The sequence below is a fragment of the Rhamphochromis sp. 'chilingali' genome, assembly GCF_963969265.1.
Source record: "Rhamphochromis sp. 'chilingali' genome assembly, chromosome: 2".
NCBI lineage: Eukaryota > Metazoa > Chordata > Actinopteri > Cichliformes > Cichlidae > Rhamphochromis > Rhamphochromis sp. 'chilingali'.
The window spans coordinates 11,388,384-11,410,517 of NC_137930.1; the positions used below are offsets into that span (position 1 = coordinate 11,388,384).

General features: G+C 38.9%; 2 protein-coding genes across 3 annotated transcripts; both read right to left on the reverse strand.

The window, feature by feature from the left end:
• Positions 1–1,919: 1,919 nt before the first annotated feature.
• Positions 1,920–14,501, reverse strand: dcp2 (decapping mRNA 2). Of its 2 annotated transcripts, none has more exons than XM_080874146.1 (11): positions 13,888–14,501; positions 12,402–12,553; positions 12,064–12,191; positions 9,233–9,331; positions 8,984–9,136; positions 7,465–7,577; positions 6,529–6,609; positions 4,842–4,941; positions 4,398–4,487; positions 4,066–4,117; positions 1,920–3,488 (listed from the first exon to the last, which is right to left on the reverse strand). In XM_080874146.1, the coding sequence occupies exons 1-11, from the start codon at positions 13,953–13,955 to the stop codon at positions 3,364–3,366; spliced, it is 1,161 nt and encodes a 386-aa protein (XP_080730272.1). In that variant the 5' UTR covers positions 13,956–14,501; the 3' UTR covers positions 1,920–3,363. The 2 variants fall into 2 exon arrangements, with proteins under 2 accessions (XP_080730272.1, XP_080730271.1); XM_080874145.1 differs by having other exon boundaries at positions 1,921–3,488; positions 4,383–4,487; positions 13,888–14,500.
• A 1,378-nt stretch (positions 14,502–15,879) lies between these two features.
• cenpa (histone H3-like centromeric protein A) lies at positions 15,880–21,793 on the reverse strand. Its single transcript, XM_080874147.1, has 5 exons — positions 21,638–21,793; positions 19,114–19,254; positions 18,805–18,926; positions 17,265–17,339; positions 15,880–16,340 (listed from the first exon to the last, which is right to left on the reverse strand). Exons 2-5 carry the CDS (start codon positions 19,250–19,252, stop codon positions 16,212–16,214), a joined length of 465 nt encoding a protein of 154 aa, XP_080730273.1. The 5' UTR covers positions 19,253–19,254; positions 21,638–21,793; the 3' UTR covers positions 15,880–16,211.
• Positions 21,794–22,134: the final 341 nt, after the last annotated feature.

Sequence of the window (22,134 nt, forward strand, 5' to 3'; positions counted from 1 at the left end):
ATAGGTGTTATGTATATGTTACATAGATGTGTATTTTTCACCAAGAAATTTTTCTGATGTTACCTTCAAGTTATTTCTCATGCGTGTTTTATAGATAGATAAATGTATGAAAGAAGTGATTTAATGAATCTATAAATCAAAGAAACATAGCTGCACGAAGGTATAATACAAATTATGTTTAGAATCCTATGTCTAACATGTGTATTCACCAGTCACAGAATGAAGAATTACCACAGAGCTTTATAGAGAACGGCAAGAATGATTTTCTGAAGCGTTCTTCATGGCGGCGAATCGGTCTGAGGGTGAAGGAGAAGTGTGGAGTTGAGTGGGAGTGATGTCCATGATGTAGAGCAGTTTATTCAGTGACCTCCTGTCCATCACTGACTCAAACACCTCCAAATTCTGACCAGTGATGCAGGGTTGCAGATGAGTTTGTTGATCCTGCTGGCATCTCTGGCACTGATGCTGTCCCCTTCCCTCCACGCCAGCAGCAAGCTATTTCCTCCTGAAGTCAACCACTATCTCTTTTGTCTTGCTGACACTCAGAAGGAGGTGATTTCTTTGAACTCAACAAAGTTCCTTAACAGCTTCCTGTACTCTCACTCTTGTCCACCCTTAATACACCCAACTACTGCAGTGTCATGTTTAACTGTTGTAACGGAAATCTGAGGTGTACAAGGTAAACAAGAATGCCAATAGGACCATTCCTTGTGGTTCCCCAGTATTACTAACCACCACATCAGACTGGGAGCCCCCCAGGCTTACAAACTGAGCCATCTCACAGGGTCAAAAGTATATACACAGGTTCAAATATAACACCCCCATGAATTTTTTATTAAATGTCTCTTAGGTACAGTAGTTGCACCTCAACCAGATGCTTTTGGTAGCCATCAAAAAGTTTCTCTGGTGGTTCTTGGCAGAACTGATTTTAATTGGTTGGTTCCCCAGCACAGACCCAGCTTTAAAGTCAAATTTTTAATAGGGTTGAAATTGGGATTTTTGGGGATGCCATTTTTCACAACTCAAATCAAGTTAAAAGTTATATTCCAATTCACACACAGTAAAGGTTTGAGCTGTCAGAAATATTCAAATTCAAAGCCACACAGAACAAGCCTGGAAAAAGTAGGAAGTGAGTGCTGTTACCACTCAAGAGTGGTAACAGCAGCATTAGAAGTTAAAACTCCAAATCTAGAAGAGTGGTTCCAGCAGATTGCAGGCACAACATTAGAGGTCTCTGTGCAGAAGAGTGTAGTTTTAAGAGCAGCTAAGACACTGTACAGACTGTTCAAACTCCCAGGCCTCTGGGTCGAGGACCCAAACTTGAGGATCACACACATATCAAACCCAGAGGATTAAATGGAGTAGATAGTAGTAGTGGTAGGCAAGATTTTTCAGATTGATGGGAAGTACAGCTGTACTACTTAGGGCAAACACCTAATACAGTAGAAAGGACTACTGGGATGCTATATGCATGGCGAAAGGAGGGGTGACAGACTTAAAGTACAAGGCTTTCACTGAGTTGCATGTAAGGGTGGACACTGAGGAACAGAAAAATGACTTGTATTGATTGGCTGAGCAGAGAGACTGAGCTAGAAAGGACATGTAGCAGGTTAGGTGGTTAAGAACAGAGATGGAAATGTGCTAAGTGTGCTAAGTGAAGAGAGTGTTGAAAAGATGAGAGAGCGAGGACAGATGGAGGACAGATGACGAATTGGAAAATGCAGAGAAATTTTTAAGGAGCAGCTATGAAGAGAATGATAAAAGGCAGTTGGCCCAGATGACATACAGCATGGGGAGGTACAGGAGGTATGGAGATATTTAGGAGAGAGGGCAGTGGACTTTTGGACCACATTGAAGGGAATTTCTTGATGTATGATTTTATTTTAAGTAAGTTAAATTCTGAGACTGAAAAAAAGTTTTTATTAACATTCTCATTTAAAGTCAAAACACCCCAAAATGAATTACGGTCAATGGTAAAAGTAAGTCCCAGGGATTCACTTTACTAGAAAATACATCAAATGCAATGAAATCATCTGCAAGTGCATAATCCCTCCAAGGAAAATGAGAACTGCTTGAGATGTGGTTTGAAAACAGTTACTCTCAGTGAAACTATAATCTATAAAACTGCCCTTGCTTTTGTTTTCTGATCTAGTGGCTCAATGGTGCCATCCTCCATCAAAGTAAATAACCCAAACTTTTCCAGTTTTCATGCCAACAGAATACCATAGCAGTCAGATAGTGTTGCTATGACTGAGAACTTTTACAGTTAAGAAATATCACAGGAAACATGGTAAAACATGGTAGATGTGGTAAAAGGCTATAATTAAGACTGTTCGAAATAGACTGAGAAACACAGGTCTAAAGCAGATCGCAAATCAGTCAGATTGAGCTTTAATGATATATGAAAAAAATCATCTTTGTACATTTGTACATATTTGATGGTGAAAATGCAAACATGACACCAAAATTAAAACTATTGTGTATAAGTGCTGCACTACCATGATGCTAATTAAACTGAATGTGAAATTCACTTATAATTTCGTATTTAAACTGGAAGATATTTGTGCAGTCCTCCATGTTTTTCATTTGAATTGTCTTCGATTCAGCTAACTCTAATCAAAAATAAAAGAAATATCCTGCTTCATGGTCATTCTCATAATGGCAGACCTTTTCACTTCTTGGATCTGCAATCATCAGCTTTATATAGTGATTTTAATATTGGCAGTCATAGAGTGATACAGTGACAGAGTAACATGAATTTAATGGCATTCAATCTAAAGACAACTTTATTTCTTTCCCAAGTCATTATTCAAAGATGTTATACAAAGTTCTATATTTCTGCATAAAATCTAAAGTTTCTTGAGAGGAAAAAAACTGAAGAACACTGTAATATCATTAAGCCAGTTTCACTGTTAAAAGACAACGTGCAGAAAATGTTTGCTACTTAACTGAATGACTGGAGGAAGCTATTATCTGAATATATTATAGCTTAAAACCAAAATATAACATGACAAATTCAAAAAAAGATTCGCTGGCCAAATGCACTAAGTATTAATTTCCCACTTTTTACTGTCATCATAAATGTACTTAAAAGTTCAAAGTAAATGTTTTCAAAACATCATTTACCTGTAAAAAGTTACTGATTTACCTGCGTAGTCCTCTACTATGGTTTACCTCTTTCAGGAAAACTTACTCTGAAGTGAGAAAGGCAACACACATGCACATAAAAAGCAAGTCAAGATGAGAAGGAGATGGTTTAGTTACATCCTTAATATCCCTTGTTTACTCATATCCTTAATTTAGAATGTCTCTTGAGTTCAAGGTTTGACGTTACAGAGGAGGCACAGATCAGCATCAACGATATCAGTAATCGAAACTCTTCATGATGGCGTCTCTGTCAAATCTGAAATGTAGGAAAGCCTTAGAGGACAGCATTGGCTCATAATCTCTACTCTCTTGATGACCGCAGGAGCTGCTTGGAGCTGCATCTGTTAAAAAAAAAGCCGTTTAACTGTGTGATGTGGCAATTGGAGGCTATCAGTGGTCATCATCTATGAAATTAAATTAAATTAAATTAAATTAAATTAATCTTTATATGCATAAAATGGAAAGCACAGAAATTAAAAATCATTTGTCACACCAAATAAAATTATTGCTCCATACGTAACTTGATGCATTAGAGTGAATGGTCAACCATTCAGGTCAAAGGGATGACTACATAACTACTGTTTGCCTTTGAGAACCACATCACCATTATTTCAATAGATTCAGATGAAATTTACTTATAAGCAGTTAGATTTATTGCACACACTCCTATTGTGAGCATTACTCCATTAGATAATGATATATTACATGCATTTTATTAACAGTGTTAATAACATGTGATATGAAGGATGCAAGGAGCATTTGCCATTGCTGACTGTCCAGAAGGCTCTTAGATAAATTGCAGTGAAAGGAATATCTTGTCTTTTTAAGTGCTCCTTTGGTCAAATGAGTAGAAATAAACCCTCGATCTATGTAAAGGCTTTCGACCAAATAGAATGTCAGAGTGCTGAAAAATCATACCTCTTTCAAAACTGTCTTGTAGTCTTCGCGGTTGAAGTCTTTTATCTTCCTTCTGTAGAATCGGTTAAAGAGTGTGATGCTGGTAATTCATTAACTATTTACATGATGCCAAATTTAAATGCTTACTAATATTATATATTCAATAAAAACAGCATCTGAAACCCTTAATATTAGCTAAGTTGCACCAGCAGAAAGTGCATGTGCTGTTTTTGACTGATGATCTTGAGACTTTTTCTGGTTTAAATGTCAGCATAATGTCTGAGGCTTCTCTGGTTACTAAAAACCACTATCTGGACCAAAAATGTTTTGGCACTTACTAATATGGTTTTCACCTGCTGGTTGCTGGCTCCATTGTCACAAGAGCCTTTCTTCATATAAGGCAAGTCTTGAAATTTCTTCCCATTGCCTTTCACATTTGGTTTCTACAGAGTAAAGAACAGATTTTATGAGATGACTGTGGTTATAATAACAAATGACAGATTCTACTTCCATCTTATACCTATATAGTAATTAATAATATATTTAAATCAGACGTATTTAATAAAGCCTTGGCAAAGTCTGGACCTGAATCACATTGAGTACTCCACATGCAACTAGAACATAACAAATGCCTGTTCATACATGTTTATCTTTCTCATTTGGACTTGCTGAGACATACATTTTCTATGAGGACATAGGCTGAAAGAATCATTACACTTACTGATAGATTCTTTCCCTCATTTTTAATTATCTGCCTGCTGTTATCACATGGTGACTGACTGTAGTCTTTTTCTAACCTGGTTCAGTTCAAACTGGCCCAAAGTTTTCTGCTGCTTGTGTTTTGTCCAGCTCTCTCCTGGAAAGGCATCGCTACCTGGGAGGTGACGAGATTTTGACCTATGAGACAGAAGGAAGAACAAAAAGAAATTGGATTTTTGAAATTGCGGCAATCTATGAAAGTGTGGGAATTTCACTGAATTTCATTTCATGTTTTGATTTGCTTATGTTTATACATAAACATAACAATGCTTTTAAAAGCATTGAGAGCCCACATGGAGTACTCTCAGTGCTCTATGTGCACATGATGGTAAATTGCTTAGTCTGCCCATCTCAGAGAGACAGAAAAATTCCCAAATATTTCCAAAAACTAAGAGTGTCAACATTATCGTTATTATGCAACCTCACAGTCCATTCCTATGCAGAGTTCTAGTGATTGTCTACTTTGAGTGTGTGGCTTTCCGTGAATTTCTTGATGATGTTTCTCACTCCAGCTTTTTTACTCTAAGTCCTGTGATAACTGCACATCTTTTATGGGGTTGTTCTGTGGCTCAGGGAGGGGTGTGCAGTGGGTTCCAGGGGCAGTACCAGGGAAGGCTATTCCAGTTGCATGCCAGAGAGTTGGAGAGTCAAGGACATCAGAGCTGGCTGGTCTGTGAACTGTCGCATTGTAAATAAAGTAAAATCTGCATTGTGAGCCCAAATAGTCTGTGAGTCTGTTTGGGGCTAAGATTACACAAAGCCTGTTACAAAATCCATGTCCTTCTTTGTGAGCATCAACAGTTGTTTTTACTTGACTTCACAAGGTTTGAGCATCACAAGGCTAAAGCACATCATTGCACAGTAGAGCAAAGAATAAAGAATAAACCTGCTCTGTTAAAAAAGCACTTTAGGTGAAAACTTTCAATTTCATAGGGGGGCTTTTGTGGATGCATGTCTCTAGATTTTTTAAGGACACCAAAGAACCTGGAGACAAAAAAACCCAAACATTATTTAAGAAACGGAATAATGTTCTGCATAAATGGGTCAAAATGCCTTTTAGTCTTTCATGCTTTGAATGGTAAATGGTAAAACTAGAAAAGCCTGCTGCTAGGACTGAGGCGAATGTGTCGAGCTCCCAGAAGGTATAAATCTCGGTAGAGCTGACGGGAATGGCAGAGTTGGTGATACCTGACATGAGAGATGGCTGCCCCTCCCTGAACCTGCTTGTGCCAGAGGTTTACTGTTAAAAGGGAATTCCTACTGTCGTCAAGTGCTTGGTAATAGGGGATTGGCTGATTGTTGGAGTTTCTCTCTAAAGCCTGGTGCGGACATGAACACAGACGGGTGGAGATCCGACAGCTGAGTAGTCATTCCTGTCATACTTCTTTGAAGTCCACTGCCTGGGCGTGTTTGTAGCTGGGGGATTGTGATGTAAATTTTCTACAGACGAGTCTGTGCAATCAAAAAACCAAGTAGTTGACCCTTGCTGTCACTATCGCATAACAAAATTAACCTAACAGGGACCCAAGCAGACCCTACCAGACTCATAGATTTAAAAATTATAAAACCTGCTTAACCCTCCGAGGGTTAATATTGCAGGGTCTTTATCCTATAAAATAATGCGCCTTAAGGTAAAAAATTTTGTAATTAGGCCTTATATAAATACAATTGACTTGAACTGACTACCGTGTGGGATTTCTGTTGCAGAATTGTTTGTTTTTTTACCGAATGTTGCTGATGTTTGCAAAGTCCTCATCACTGTCTGTTGACTCGCCTTTCCTCCGGCTAATCCAGTCTCGCAGTGGTCTACACAAGTAAAGCAGAAGATCTGCCATTAGACATAAAATCAAAAACATGACAAACAAGACGCAAAATTTTATTTAGACAGTTCAGAGGTTTGACAGACTTCATGGATGCACAACTGGTTGATCAATATGCATTAACTGGACCAAATTACAAAAAGAAGGCTAACTTATATGGGTAAGGATCATTAGTTCTATTTTCAGATCTGATGGCCCTGAAGAGCAGATCGTCTCTGACATCCATACTGATTTCAGAGCAGCTGCTACTTTTGATCCATTTCTCCCTCCATGAACTTGTTCATTTACTATTATGGATTTCATGCCAATTTCACTGAATATTTAAACTCAGTACATGAAACCACATCTTCACACTGACATTCTGACCCTGGGGAGTACCCAAACCCATGGATGTGTTAAAGGAGATGAGCTGAGATGAGAAATACTTTATTCGTCCATCGTATATTGATATTTGAAATTACTTTGCTACAATAATAACTGTATTACAAAGAGTAATGGTGATCATCTTAGTGTGACAAAGAAATTGACATTTCTTCTCTTCACAATTCCATGGTGAGACTAAAGAGAGCACATTAGCACGCAACTTCTAGGAAGTGCTGGTAGAAGTAGAAGTATTATATGGTATAAGTACTAAAATCGGCCCAGTGTCAGTGCAACCTTTTTTTTCAAGTCTTTACGATAAGCTGGGCTCAACACATTTCACCTGAATTTCAGACAGACACAAGAGTGACATTTATTTGCTCATCTTATTACCAGAAAGAAAACAAACGTATACCTTGCTATAACTGAAAACTATCAATGGACAATAAAAATGATTAGATGTTGTTTTCTAGAAACACACCTTATAAATGGAATGGCCATGAAAAACCTGTTTGGGGCAAGTCCAAGTTTAGACTTTGGTGTCATGTCATTCCTGTGACAGGGAAGCTTCTCGATAGGAAACCATTCAATGTTCTACAAGAAAAGCAAAAAAACAAAACAAAAAGCAAAAACAAAGTGAAAGTGTAAACATTTCTGTCAGCTACAGACAGTACAGATCAAGGACCAGAAAACTTCTGCTTCACTGCAACACCGAATAATCTTCACAAACATTAACAGCTGACTGACTACAGCTGAAGCGAGTTGACAGTAGGGTGAATTAGCAAAATGCCACAAATGCAAATAGTCTAAGCCATTGAGAGTAAGGTTTTTTCAATTTTTCAATAAACACAGTCATGATCATTGCAATCTGTTAAGACTAGTGCATATAGTGTGACAGACATGATAAGGGTGTTTGCAGGAGCAGTGGACAAAAACAATACAGCCTCTTTTGTTCACTATCTACAGCTTGTGACAATAGGTGAGGGTTGTAGATATATCAACTGGTAAATGGACAATTTCTCGCTCAGTTCTATTTTCATCACAACAAACCATTTCAGTGTATTTATAACTGCACAAGCGGGCCAATTTTCTCTGCCATTTCCCTGCTCCCCTCTTCCCTCACTCGTGAACAAGACTCCAAGATACTTAAACTCCTCCACTTGGGGCAGTGACTTGTCACTTACCTGGAGATGGCACACTACCATTTTTCTGGCTGAGAACCATGCCTCAGACATGGAGGTGCTAATTCTCATTCCTGCCGCTTCACACCTAGCTTAGCTTTAGCATGCTGTCTTGGCAGATGCTTGCAAAGAACCAAAATTGTGTTAGCAGCATAATGCAGTTGTTTCTGTCCTGGATGCAGTTTTCCACTTTACCATTTATCTTGTCCTTTTGTGTAATAAAAATAAATATCCATATGTCTCTTTATTTTCCTCCTCTGACACATAAACTGAAATCTGCTGATTGTAGTGCAAGTGCAAGAAACGATAAGCGGAATAGATATGCAGGCAGACTAACAATTCCAAGGAACTGGACAACTGGGACCCAGTTTTCTAGAAGAATGGGTGCTCGATTCCTCTCCCCACCTTTATTGATAAAGTGAGGAATTCAGTCATCCAGAAAGGAGTCAAAGTAGAGCCACTACTCGTCCTCATCAAAAAGAACTAGCTGAAGTGGTTTGAGGATAGGACTACGATCCCTAAACCACCTTATATGAACATCCCTGGTAAGGTGTTCTGAGTGTGTCCTACTAGAAAAAGACCCAGGGATAGACCCAGGACATACTGGAGAGATTACACCTGTTAGCTGGCCTAAAAAGGTGTCAGCTAAGAGCTGGAGGAGGTGGATAAGGAGAGAGCTCTGGGCTTCTCTGTTCCCTCCTTTTTATTCAGTGCATTTTAATTCATTTTCATCCAGAAAGTGACAAAAGAGGCTTTGCACAAGCTCAAGACATTAATAAATCTGGACCGAAAGGTAGAAAAACTGTTGGGTTTTTTTACCCTTATCTCTTTTCTAGTTTTGGGGTTGAATTTTGTATCCTTGGACACTCCTGGTATGATGTAGAGCCGCACTAGTTGGTCAGTGATTTTCTGCTCTATGTAAACATCTTTGCAGATACGGTTCTTGATGTCAAAACCCGTCTCCTCCAACACCTGGAAAGCAACCATCATTATCAAATAAGAACTAAAGCCATTTTAAGATATGTGACTTTTATTTCTTTAAATTGATATAAGAACTGCCTGACTTACTTCACGAACTGCACAGTCATTTGGCGCTTCATCCTCATTAACCTTCCCCTTTGGAAAGCCCCAACCAGATTTTGCAAGGTAGCCCTGAACAAGCAGTACCTGAAATTGAAATAAAACAAAAGACCAGTAAGTTGAAACACACAGAATTCTTTTCATTCACCAAACACATGCACGAGTGTTCACAGGCCTCATACACTTGATAATTTACAAAAGAGGCAGCCCCTCTCCCCAAAATATCAGTGTCTCCCTGGCAGAAAACCTAAATCAGTTCTTTGCCAGGTGTGAGGAAAAAAGACCCAGCCGGAACACACTGATTCCATCTGACAACAGCATGAAACCCCTCGCTGTATAACAGCACAAAGTGCGACAGGTGCTTAGTGCAGTGAACCAGAGGAAAGCTGCCGGCCTTGATGGTGTGCCGGGTAGGCTACTCAAGGCATGTTCTGACCAACTTACAGAAGTCTACACAAAGATCTTCAACACATTCTTAGCACAAGCCAACATCCCACCCTTCCTGAAGTCTGCAATCATCCTCCCCCTGCCCAAGAAATCCACCCCTGACAGCCTGACTGACTACAAACAGGTTGCACTGTTGCTATGAAGTGTTTTGAGAGGCTGGTATTAAGACGCATTAAAGCCAGAAGCCAGCCAAAGCCTTATCCTGAGACCCACACCAGTTCACTCACAGGCAAAATCAAATGGAGAAACCATGTGCGAATGCTCTTTAATACACTAATCACAGACATACTCATAAACAAACTGTCTGCCTTTGATCTCCCCCTTCATACCTGCATCTGGATTAAAAAAAATTCCCCCCAGATTGCCAACAAACAGTAAAGCTCGGCCCCCACCTCTCCTTCACTCTCAACTAATTTCTGTGTGTTACACTCACACCTATCACCAGCTCCCCACAGGCTGCGCCCTGAGCCCGGTTCTATACTCACTATACACTCATGACTCACACCAATCCACGCCACTAACTTCATAATAGATTTCACAGATGACACCAACATAGTTGGACTCATCCAGAGGCTGTCCACCTGGTGCTCTGTGAACAGCCTCACCTTCAACACAAAGAAAAAGAAGGAAGTCATCAATGATTTCAGGGAGTACAGAGCAGACCATCTCCCTTTATACATCAACGGAGACTGTAGAAAGGGTCCAGGATTTCCGACTCCTAGGAACCCACCTAGCAGAGAACATCTCCTGGACTGCTCACACCACTGCCACAGTGAAAAAAGCTCAGCAGTGCTGGCACTTCCCTAGAGCCTGAAGAGAAACAAGTTGCAGCCGGAGCTACTGGTGAGAGCCTGCTATCATACTGCATCACAGTGTGGTATGCAAGCTCCTCATCCACAGACAAAAAAAAAAAAAAAGAAGACTACAGCACATCATAAACACAGCACACAAAAAAAGTCACTGGCTGCCACCTCTCATCCTTTCGGCAAATTGCAGTTAAACACTACATCAGCAGGGGCATAAAAATCGTCACTGGCTCTTCACATCCAGGCCATAACCTGTTCCAAATGTTGCCCTCGGGTCTCTGAAGACGAGAACCAGTAGGCTCAAAAGTTTATTCCCACAGGCAATAACCCTGAACAAAAACAACTACACAAAAACAGTTCAAGTGCAATAACTACAGTCAGTGTAATTACTTTACTGTGTCAAATCTGTTCTCAATATGAATAAAGTGGAGATTTTTTAAATATTCATTTTTAGTATTTATTACAATGCACATTTAAATGAATCTTTTTCCTACTTTTTGTTTATTTATTTGTTCACACTGCTTACATGTGAGACACATATCTGGGTGTGTTTGGTTGCCAACCGGGTGATGTGATTCAAATGTCATTGTGTTTTCAAATGCAGTGACAATAAAGGCTTTGAAATGAATTGATACATATCCCTGAACAGGGTCCATTATCCATATCACAGTGGGAGACATCCAAGAAAGAGTCAAGCATGAAGAGTTGGATAGCACCAGGTGCAGATATGATCCACACCTACAGGCTTAAGAAGCTAACTGTGCTTCATGAGTGCCTGGCAGCATAAATGAACCAGCTGCTAATGGATGAGACACAAACAGAATGGCTAACTGAAGGCCGGAAAGTCCCGACACTCAAGGATTCCCAGAATGGACTGGCCCTATCCAACTACCAGCCATGAACCTACCTCATCGAACATCTCAGACATCATAGCAGCGTTGCATGTGCGTTGCATTACTGCAGACACAGTAATCCAACAACATTTCTATACTACATATTGTTATAGCATCCCAATTATAGCATGGCATCTAGGTTTTGTATGAAAAACATAGCACAGCAGGCCTGTAGCAATTTTGATGTAGAAGCCAAACCACATTACTACGCATCTATAGTCATTGTGTGATGCATGCTAACCTAAAAAGAGGATTTTAATTCCTCAAACAAAAAGCACCTGCCAAATATTCAATACATTTTTCTGCCCACTACAAACCCAGGAACATTATTTACCATTTAAATTATAAGAATCTGTTGCAGTCAATACCATTTTTTATACAGGAAGTTTAGAAAACGTTTTCAAATAAACTAAGACCCATCCTAGAATCTACTATCCAGATTTCCTTAAGAATCAAGTACCAAAACGATAGGGTCCACAGAATAAAAATATTCCACTTCCACACTAATTACCACACCACTTGCTGAGATTTTTTGCCATATTGAGGAGTTGTTTTCTCTAAGTGCTACCAGATCTCAACATACAAATACAATACTGTCACTAATTAACACGGTGGCTAAAACAGAGGAAAAGAATTCACAGCCATTGCAGTGCATGAGTATACAACAACTCACATTTTCAAGGGATTCATCTAGAATGATTGCACCATAAGTGGGTACACCCATTTTGTACTCCTTCCACTGCTCAAGAACTTTCTGCACATCCTCTCCGTGAGGCAACAGAAACGGACAGTGATGGAACAGTTTGCAGCAGTCAAGAAAAATTATCTCTGCTAAAATGAAGTAACATAAACAGCAACTACACCTCATTTGATCATCTGAAGAGGTGCTGGACAACTACACTGCCTATTGTCATTATAAAAAATGCCTTCAAAAGTAATACACATTATAAAAAACAGATTTTTTTTTTTAAATCACAAGTTATTTAAAATCTCTGTAACATGTAAGGATATCAGCTTTGGCAAAGTCTCTTATCCCGCAGTGAGGAATTCCTGGAGTGTTTTGCATGCAGAAGTCCAGGTAGAACCAGTGGGCTAGCTCAATCTGGAAGCAAACTCGGATAGCATTGTCCCTTTCCTCACTGGGGATGTGCAGGATGAACCGGCTGGGGAAGCACAAATAAAGAAATGGGATTAGGACCAGAAACTGTATGTAGAGCTTCTCCTTTCACAGTACTGTCATTATACTTTGTGTTGCTCTGCAACTCAATGTTTGTACTGTGTCTTGTTACTTCATGTTGCGTTTTTTTCCATTTTAAAGCTTAAAGGAAGGACATTAACCAGATTCTAACAAATTAACTGCAGACAAACAGTTTGCATGGGAAAATGAGAAAAACTTTGCTAATGCTGAGAGGTGCTTTCTTTGTGATTCTTGTAAACAACACTGAACATATATTACCAAAACCTTCCTTGACAAAGGGCTATTTAATTCTAATGCTGTTTTTGTTTGTTGAGCATCTGGTTATATTTAGGGAGTTAGGCATTCAAGTGTGATATGACTGGAGTCCATCTTAAGACATATGTATCCATATTTGGCTGTATAATCAACCAAATATACTTAACAGCTTTGCTTTGCTGTTAAGTAAATGTGTTTCAGTCTGTGTATCTACTGGATCAGTGCTAGTAGCAATGTTCCTCCAGTTAACAGTTAAAAGCTTCTTGGCGAACAATAGGAACATGTACTCTTTTCTTACAGCATTTTACTCTAAGCACCAACACCGTTGGGTCTGTAGAATAATAAGATTCTCCCCTTTCATATCCTGCCAATACCCCAGGCCCTCTCCTCAGTCATCAGATTTAATTCAAGCTCCCACTTTTTTTTTTATACTGAGTTTAGTGCCATGTCATTTACTAGTGTCCTATAGATGTGTGAGATACGAATCCAAGTCGTCAGATGTTTTTCAGTTACCGTAATAACATATTAGTCAATACTCGTTCATCTTTTCAAGCTTTCCCACTCACAGTGGGAAAGGGTGTAGTGCCTTAGATATAGGTAGCAAATCAAAACTTATGGGAGACGTGCAAATTGGTATTGTAATTGAGCAAATGACATTATTACCACGAAGTCAAAGTTATTGTATTCAAGCCTTTATTGTTTGAATCCATTACCCTACGACGATAGGTTGAAACTGATGTTACCAGCCACTGGATTAACTCGTGATACAGTGCTTCGCCCACGCTCCTTCTAAAAGGGTGGATTTCGGTTTGATGTAGTGGTCATCCTACGGATAAATAATATTCAGTGCACCCTTTACTATGTTCACAGTACACATACTGACTGAGCTACGGAGAGCTACAAAGATAATACCATGCGCCATAGACGCCACTGCTCTTGATCTTGTACTTCTGTTCATCGTGATACCACTTAATCGGTTTTTGTGATAACAATTAAATTAAAGTAAATAACAGTGTTAGATGTCCCCAGGAAACATCAAGTTACCTGCAGAGATCGTCCAATACGCTGGAGGGTATCTCCACTCTTTTTGTTTCCATGTTGGTGCCAGACATCCCGATTCCTTCTCACCATCCAAGTACAAAAGCCATTAGAGTCGCACACTAGTCCATGGTTTTTAGTTTACGTTCTATTTCTAGCGCGATAAATCTCCAGCTTCAAACAAACTAGGAACGAGCAGCTTTCACTAACTACGAATTCGCCGTGCTCCTCCGGAATATGATGTTGAGGTTGCGTTCAAGTCATGTAGGATAGATGAAAATACATTGAAAGATAGTGGTTTGGAGAAGTGACGGGTACTAATTCAGCTGTGTGACTGTGGGTGTAAGAAAAACAAGTTTTTGTTTGTAGATGAAAACACTACACATTAATATTATACACCAACACAATGCCCGCTGAATGTGAGTTTATTTACACAGAATAGTGGACCTTTCCTGATTTGTGGTATTTCGAATGTTATATAAAAAAAAATTTGACTCTCACAGGAAACTCGGACTCTCCCGTGATGCCAACGCGAACGCCATGTACAAATTAGAAGTTTATTATTACAACACCTTGAAATAAAATGAACGCCACGTTAGTTCACAACCGGATGTTCGTCATTTGGCTTCCCTTTCGGTCACATGATGAGCTCAGTCTGACGCATTTTTTTTTCTTTCAATGAACTTTATGTGTCAACAACAATATAAACATATAAGGCACCGTTATTAATGCATCTATTCGGTTGAGCATTACAATAAGAGAAAAAGAAACACCAAAAAAAAGAGAGAAAAAACAAAAGAAAGAAACAAGACAAAATTGAGAGCATAGGTACAAAAAGTGTTAACAAAAAGGGAAATCATGATCAATATCTCAGATAGGGAGGCCTCCTTTTAACATAAACTGAACTTACTGAATAATACAACAACTTAGCGGGCTTTTTTGTCATTTACAAGTTTCAGCGACTTACTCCAAAGTTCTGCAGCATGGGTTAGTTAGTGATGGGGTTCTTGTGGCACAACTCCAAAAGAAGAGCTGGCTCTTTTGGGTCCCAAATGGCTCTAAATTTAAAAAAAAAAAAAAAAACATCTGTAGCCTCATATTTTATCTTTAATTGGCAAATATGAATGCTTTGTGTTTTGATAAACCCTTTTGCATTAAAATCAAATGCCTCAGCTTAGATGGGCTGATTCGGTTTCTCCTCTTAGTTAGTATCTGCTTCTTCTTTAAACTGCAGCCAGATGCTGCTTCATTTACAGTTGTCAGTCATATGAGTTTTTGCGATGCACTTGCACCGTCTCACTCACTGACTAAGGGGTAATGACATGAGAAGCAACCTTGAACCACAACTCTTTTTCCAGTTTAAAAAAATGAAATATAAAGTTCACAGATTAAAAAAAACAAAACTGTAAAAATTTATACTTCATTTCATGTTGCAGGATCAAATATGAAAATATCAATATCTGATTGGATTAAATTGGTTTTCTCACTCATAGTCTTAGAGAGACCAAGACTAGTCTTCCCTGCACCTTCTTCACATATGATGGGAGGCCAACTGTGTAGATAGTTGTTAAGCTCTGAGGTTGTTTACCATAACACCAGGATCTTGTCCTGCTTCAGACAGGCTGTAAATACACTGGGGTCAGCATCCACTGACCCCACTCTGTGATGTTATATGGCCTACCACTTTGGGAATGACAGCAAAATAATTCAGGATCACAGACCACTGTTTAGCACAGTCCTCAATAATAATTATATAATTACTATATAACATCTGTCTTTCTTTTAGACCAATGACTGTCCAATAACTCCAGGGGTAACAGAAAATGAAAAGAGAAAATATTCAATAAGTGATCCTTGCTTATATCCAAGATCAAAGAAGACAGCCAGATTGCTTTGAGAGGTGAAAGCACAACTGAGAAAACCTCGTGGGTTTTTGTTTCCATTGTATGTTAAAATAAAATAATAAATTTTGTCCAAATCAAATAGATGAGGCACATGTAATAGAAAAAAAGAATATAAGTTTAATACAACGTGCAACAATATATACACATTAACAGCATATCAAATATTACAAAAAGAACAGTGATCACACGAACACATTAAATGTATTCTGCAAAGTAAAACCCCTCACTAATGTTTACAAAAAAAGCGGGGGGAATGAAAAAGCTTCTGGTTTCATTGGATGCCATTTGTTTTAAGTCAACGTGTGAAAAGGAACCAAACCTCAACTCTCCACATTGTAGCATACAATTAGAAAACCTTTAATATAACAGTTGTAATTTAAACTAAATCAAAATGAAACAAATGTATTTCTGTTATAGGATTAAGAATTACAGATTATCCACCCCACGGATCCTCCGGGCTAGCTGAATGTCACGAGGGAATACAGTGACTCTCTTGGCGTGGATGGCACACAGGTTGGCATCTGAAAATATCAAGACGAGAAAAGCCTCTGCAGCCTGGGAGGACAAGAATGTAGAAAAGTTTGATTGGCAAGCTTTACTATGGCTTAATAGGAATATGTAATAATTACACAATATACACAATAAATAATTACATTATTTAGTTAACAAAAAGAAAGCCAAACAACACCAGCGACAAACTTGGAGAGCAATTGTTGCTGTTCAGAAGTGGGTTTATAAAAAGAGTTGTAAGGCCATTTCTAAAACAAGTCCATCAATGTACAGTGAAAAATATTATTCAGAAATGGGAAACATTCAAGGCAGTCACTAATCTTACCAGGAAATTTAACCCAAGGTCAGACTATGTAATGCTTCGAGAAACTATAAAAAACCCAGAGAGCTACATTTCACTCTTAAAAAAAGCTCCTAAAATCCTCAGTTACAGTTAGCACGTTACGTTTGAAAAAGACTGGACAACCGCATATCAGGACAAACACCTTATACCAAACAAAAGTATAACATGTAACTTTTTGCCAAAAGTATTGAACAAAGGCTGTGAATACTTATGTACATGTTTTTGTTTTTATTTTTAATAAATTTGCAAGAATTCTAAGCAAAAATTGTTCACTTTTTCATTATGAGATGTTGTGTATAATATTTTGAGGTAAAAAATGAATTCAATCCATTTTGGAATCAGGCTCAAACATGATAAAACTGTAACAAGTGAAGCACTGTGAATACTTTTCTGTCACAGTCACCTGTGTGAAAAGGGTACATAAGCTATCAACTGATCCCCACCTAATGGCAGTATGGCGATCTAAATGGCCTTATTTAAGGCAAAAAAACCCCAAAACAAACAAAAAAAACAAACAAACACTGCACACCATCACACTTGTAATTCTAGGTAAATGTATCAAATAGACAAGTGAACATTACAAGTGTCCACAATTCATCAAAAGGCTAATGGAGATGGCGTCTTACCTCTTGGAGGGCCAGAAGAGCATAAACCTGCCATCGAAGCCTTTCTCTAGAAAAGCTTTGGCACACCTCATGAACCTAAATCAAAAGGAAGAACCAACATCTTTTTAAGAAACAGAGGCTTCAGTCACATAGAACCCCCCCCCCCCACACACACACAACAAACACACAAAAAACCCTCTAGACAGTGATGCTTTTTCAACACCAACTATATGAGTATGTAACTGATTTGTTAAAAAAACAAACAAACAAACAAAAAAAAAAAAACACAACTGCACATGAACTCAGAAATGTTGGCACATGTCTGCCGTAGCAGTATCCCCTGAATGAGATGGTGGCCACCAGAGGTGATTACAGCTGTCAAGCTGAAGAAGGAGCACTGTTCGGACTTTGTTTGCCTGCCGGACTCCAGAGACAGCTGACAGGTCCTGACATCCCAAGCAGAGTCCAGCTCTGGTAGTAGCTGAAGCAAAAACTTGGGTGTGAGAGAAGTTCCCTGCCTGATCTTTGTGTTAACACTATTATTGCTAGCTCTTTAAAGGTGAAAAATTAGATTGCAGACACAAGCGGCAAATATGATCTTTTTTCAAAATGTGGCTGGGTTTTCAGGCTTTAGAGTTCAGTAATTTGGTTTGGTTCAGAGTAGAGCCGCTGATCCTCCACGACGAAAGAAGCCAGCTGACGCAAGCGCCTCCCAGATAAAGTATTCTTACTGGGCAGCCCAAAACCTCTGCTTTCATAGAGGCGCTCACATTTCCTACTGATCAGTAAATCAAGTGCATTTGATTAGTAACACCTGGCTGTTACTTTGTGCATAGGCCAACAATACTGGACCTGGTGAAATGTGGCTGGTATTGGACAGCACCACAGGCCCTGGTGTAATGTGGATTGCCTTAACAGGGAAAGTAAGTTCACCATTACTTCTTCCAGTTTTTTCGCAGGACTCTATGCGGTCCTGCATCATATGTACAGTCCTTCATTTGACTGTATGTATTATGCAGTTAATTTATTTTTTATTTAATAACTATTTTTTGTGCCTGCAGGTCATTGAGAGAATCGACTCTGATGGCACCAAATGCCCGAATCCTAGTCCTAGATCAGCCCCAAAGAGGACAAGACTAAAATTCCCTCGTGTCCTTCAAAGAGATTATAGACATTGAATTGTACAAAAGAATCAGCTCCTTTTATCTTGGTTCTTTTTGCTGCCAGTTTCAGCCTCAATTCTGTGAACACAGTAAAGATTATTTACATGCTATCATCGTGAGGATGGAGACATAGATTTTGTACCGGACAAGTAGATATCTATAATGGTTATTAACATTAAGACCCGAGTTAAGAGACAGAATATATGAGCATATTTGTAATTACTGTAGTTTCTCTTTCTCGTACTTCCAACAATTAAAAGGCATTGAAAAAAAAGAACACTTCTATTGATTCAACTATAAAAATAAATAAATAAATAAATAAATGAATAAATAAATAAAGACTCCCAGTGGGTAAAAAGTGACTTTATCTGTGTCTGGTCTGCTGTTGTCAGACTCACCAAACGGGCAAAGGGTGCCTTTCTAAGGAGGAGATCTGTGCTTTTCTGGTACTTGCGGATCTCCATCAAAGCTCTGGTTCCTGGTCGAAATTTCCTCTTCTTGGGGGAAACAGGAGGCTGTCCTAAATCCACAAATACATTTTGTTAGCAAGCCAATTAAGTAAAATCTTTGATAATCAAATAAGCCTTTGATTTTAAGTGCTGAAAAGTGTGTGTGTGTGTGTGTGTGTGTGTGTGGGGGGGGGGGGGGGGGGGAGCGGTCTTGCTCTCACACACACACACACAAAATAGATTAAAAGTTACTCTAACCTGGAACTCCACTGCGACTTGGGGATGTTACACTGGAGGTCCTTTGGGCTGTTACACTGGAGGTCCTTTGGGCTGGCACTTGGGGGCGCCGTTGAGGGGTTTTACCCTTCCGACGGCTGGCAGATACATTATGACGCATTGCTACAAATGTACAGGCACAATTACAAAGGGAATAACACCAAGGTCACAATTTAACTATATCAGATTAGGGACATTACTAGAGGCACAAAAAAACAAAAAACAAAGAACAAACTTTCAAGTTTCCTTTTCAGTCAGTAACTGTACTTATTATTTTATCAGACAAGGTAAGCAGTTATTTTGTTTTCATTTTATTTAAACTTTATTTATCCAGGTAAATAAAGGTATAGAGGGAGGTATAGATTCACCCTCTCTTCTGATAAAACAGCTTAAAAGGCCTAGAAAAGATCATCAGATTACAGAAGAAAATGCTCGGTAGATTGATTTTGTCTCAAATGCATTCAAAGTAAAAGGGGAAGTGTGGCTTACTTCAAATCACAGATCATTAGAAACATCAAGCTACCTTGACACATGAGAAGCAGCTCTTGTTTGCAAAGGTACTCATGCCAGTGGAATACGTCATTTTATAACTGCTTGAATGAGAAGGGAAAGCAGGACATGTGCCAATCTTATCCAAGTGTGTCAAGTCTTTTTTCCCCCCAGACACTAACTACTTCAGCTCCATCTTCAAAAATTACTTTCTCAAGAATACACCAACAGTCAAAAGTCATTTAATGTTTTTTGTTCCTAGGATCTGCTGGAGCCATTTGCCTAGCCTAGCCTGGAGTTCACTGCTCAGATTACCACTGTTACCCTCATCGTCCACATCTTCTCGAGTTCTTCTCTCAGCCCTCAGTACCTCTCCAGCAAGTTCCTTCTTCCTGATGTTGCTGTCATTCAGTATAGCTACATCTATCACTATGGCTGTCTTCCTCTGCTATGTACAGTTGGTTAGCCATCACTAGTTTGTCCGTCTGTATCTGGAAATCCCATGGGATCTTAGCTTGGTCATTCTCGACCACACTAGGGTGGTCATTTTAACCTCGGGACTTGAGTTTAAAAGATGTTCCTGTATAATATGGGTGCCTGCTAGCATTTGCACCCTGCTGTTATGTGCTGAATTGTCTCAGGGGTATCTTTACACAGCCTAAACATGGGTTCTTGCCTGGTGTGACAGACCCCTGCCTCTATGGATCTTGTACTCAAAATTAAAAGCCTTGGTAATGTTCACTTCACAGCTAGTTGCTAGCCCATACAGACCTTTGCACATCAGTGGTTCCTTCCTACATTGAGAATCCAAAGCATACATAGCTAAAGGACATCTTATAGCTTAAACGTGTACTGCACACCTGGCAGTTGGCTTGAATCCTGGTCAAATCACATTCACACCATAAACAAACCAGGAGTTCATTTGGAAACGTACAGAGACCACCTTCTCCAAAGGGTCTCTGTGGGATTACGGTGTTCACACTTGCACAAATGAACTGCAACAATTGGGAAAACAAAACAGAGTTCCATTTAAATGGACTGAATAACCCATCTGTGAAAGTACCCTAACAAATTAGTCACAAAGAATATCCTTAGAATGCATCACAAACCAAATTTTAAAAAATGGATATAATCCATTTTGGAGAAAAAGCTGTTATACCATAAAATGAGGACAAAGTTATAGTTTTAAGTGGCATTGTTGTCATGCTCTGCACTGTGTCCCTTTTCTAATCTGACACAATTTCTTGTTTCTTATACAGTCTACAACATGCAATTCTGAGATCTTCTCTGGTACCTTCATTCAAGCAACTGTTTCAAATTACATTTTAGAAAAACAGAAAATTATGACACGGGCATTATAAATAAAGCCTAATATAACTATGCTGGGATGCTATGTCATATTCCTGCGAAGAATCACAGCGTTTTAAAACTACTGTATACAAGGAAATTGACAAGTTGCAGTCGCTAAAATACAAGCTACGCTATATAGCTAATACATAGTGTTGCTATAATATGAGCAAACAAATTTTACTAAAATATAGAGAAAGCTAGAGATAAGACCACCTTGATATAAAATATTTGATCTATTCGATCGAACCATTGGGTCCTGTTGCAAAAACTCGTTCGGAAATGGCAATAAAAAGGTAGTGAGGATTAACAATTTCAAATGGGTGACTAACTGACATCAAATTATCCACAAGAAATTGCACGGGGAAAAAGTATGAATGCCTTGTACAATATTTAGAGCAACATTACTCGGTTTCCACAGAGACGTCTGCTAAGGTCACACATGAAGCTTAAAAATAATAACGTGTTTAGTTTTTATTATTATTATAATTATTATTTCCCCACAAAATAAAAGTTTCATGCACGACTCGTACGGCCAAATGGAACAGAAGGTCCTTGCTTTGCAGATTGTTTATCTAAATGACATGTTCTAGGAGCTATTACACGTGAACAACAACACATTCACCCTTGAAAATGTTTCATTAGAAAAGTAAAATAATAGTACACGTACCTGTTGGGTTCAACACCACTTCTCAACTTGAAATACTCGAAGCCGATATAACTACCCGAAAAGCTACAAACGCCACACACTCCAGACTGAAATTCAAATAACGCCCCCCGCTGGCTCAGCCAATCAGCTTTGATCCAGCTTGCGGGCCAGATTCTTCTTCGTCTTTTCCCGTTTCACGTATGGCTCACAACTTGCGACACACGCCTGCTGGCCTCTACTGTTTATATCCAAGTTCCGTTTGAAACTTACTGAAATGTTACCACTATAAAGCTATTCGGTAATTTTTGTTCATTGCCATTTTAGGCTAGTTAATCCAAGATGAGCAAGGTTTTGAAATTGTTGTCCAGCCGCTCACAAGTCTTTAATCAGTCTCTAAACTCTTCTGGTGTGCATAATACCAGTAAAAGAGATGTATATCTTTTATTAAAATAAAGGTAAAAATAAAATAAAATTCTTGCAGTGGTAAAGATTGAGTCGTCATACTGGTTTTGAGCTGT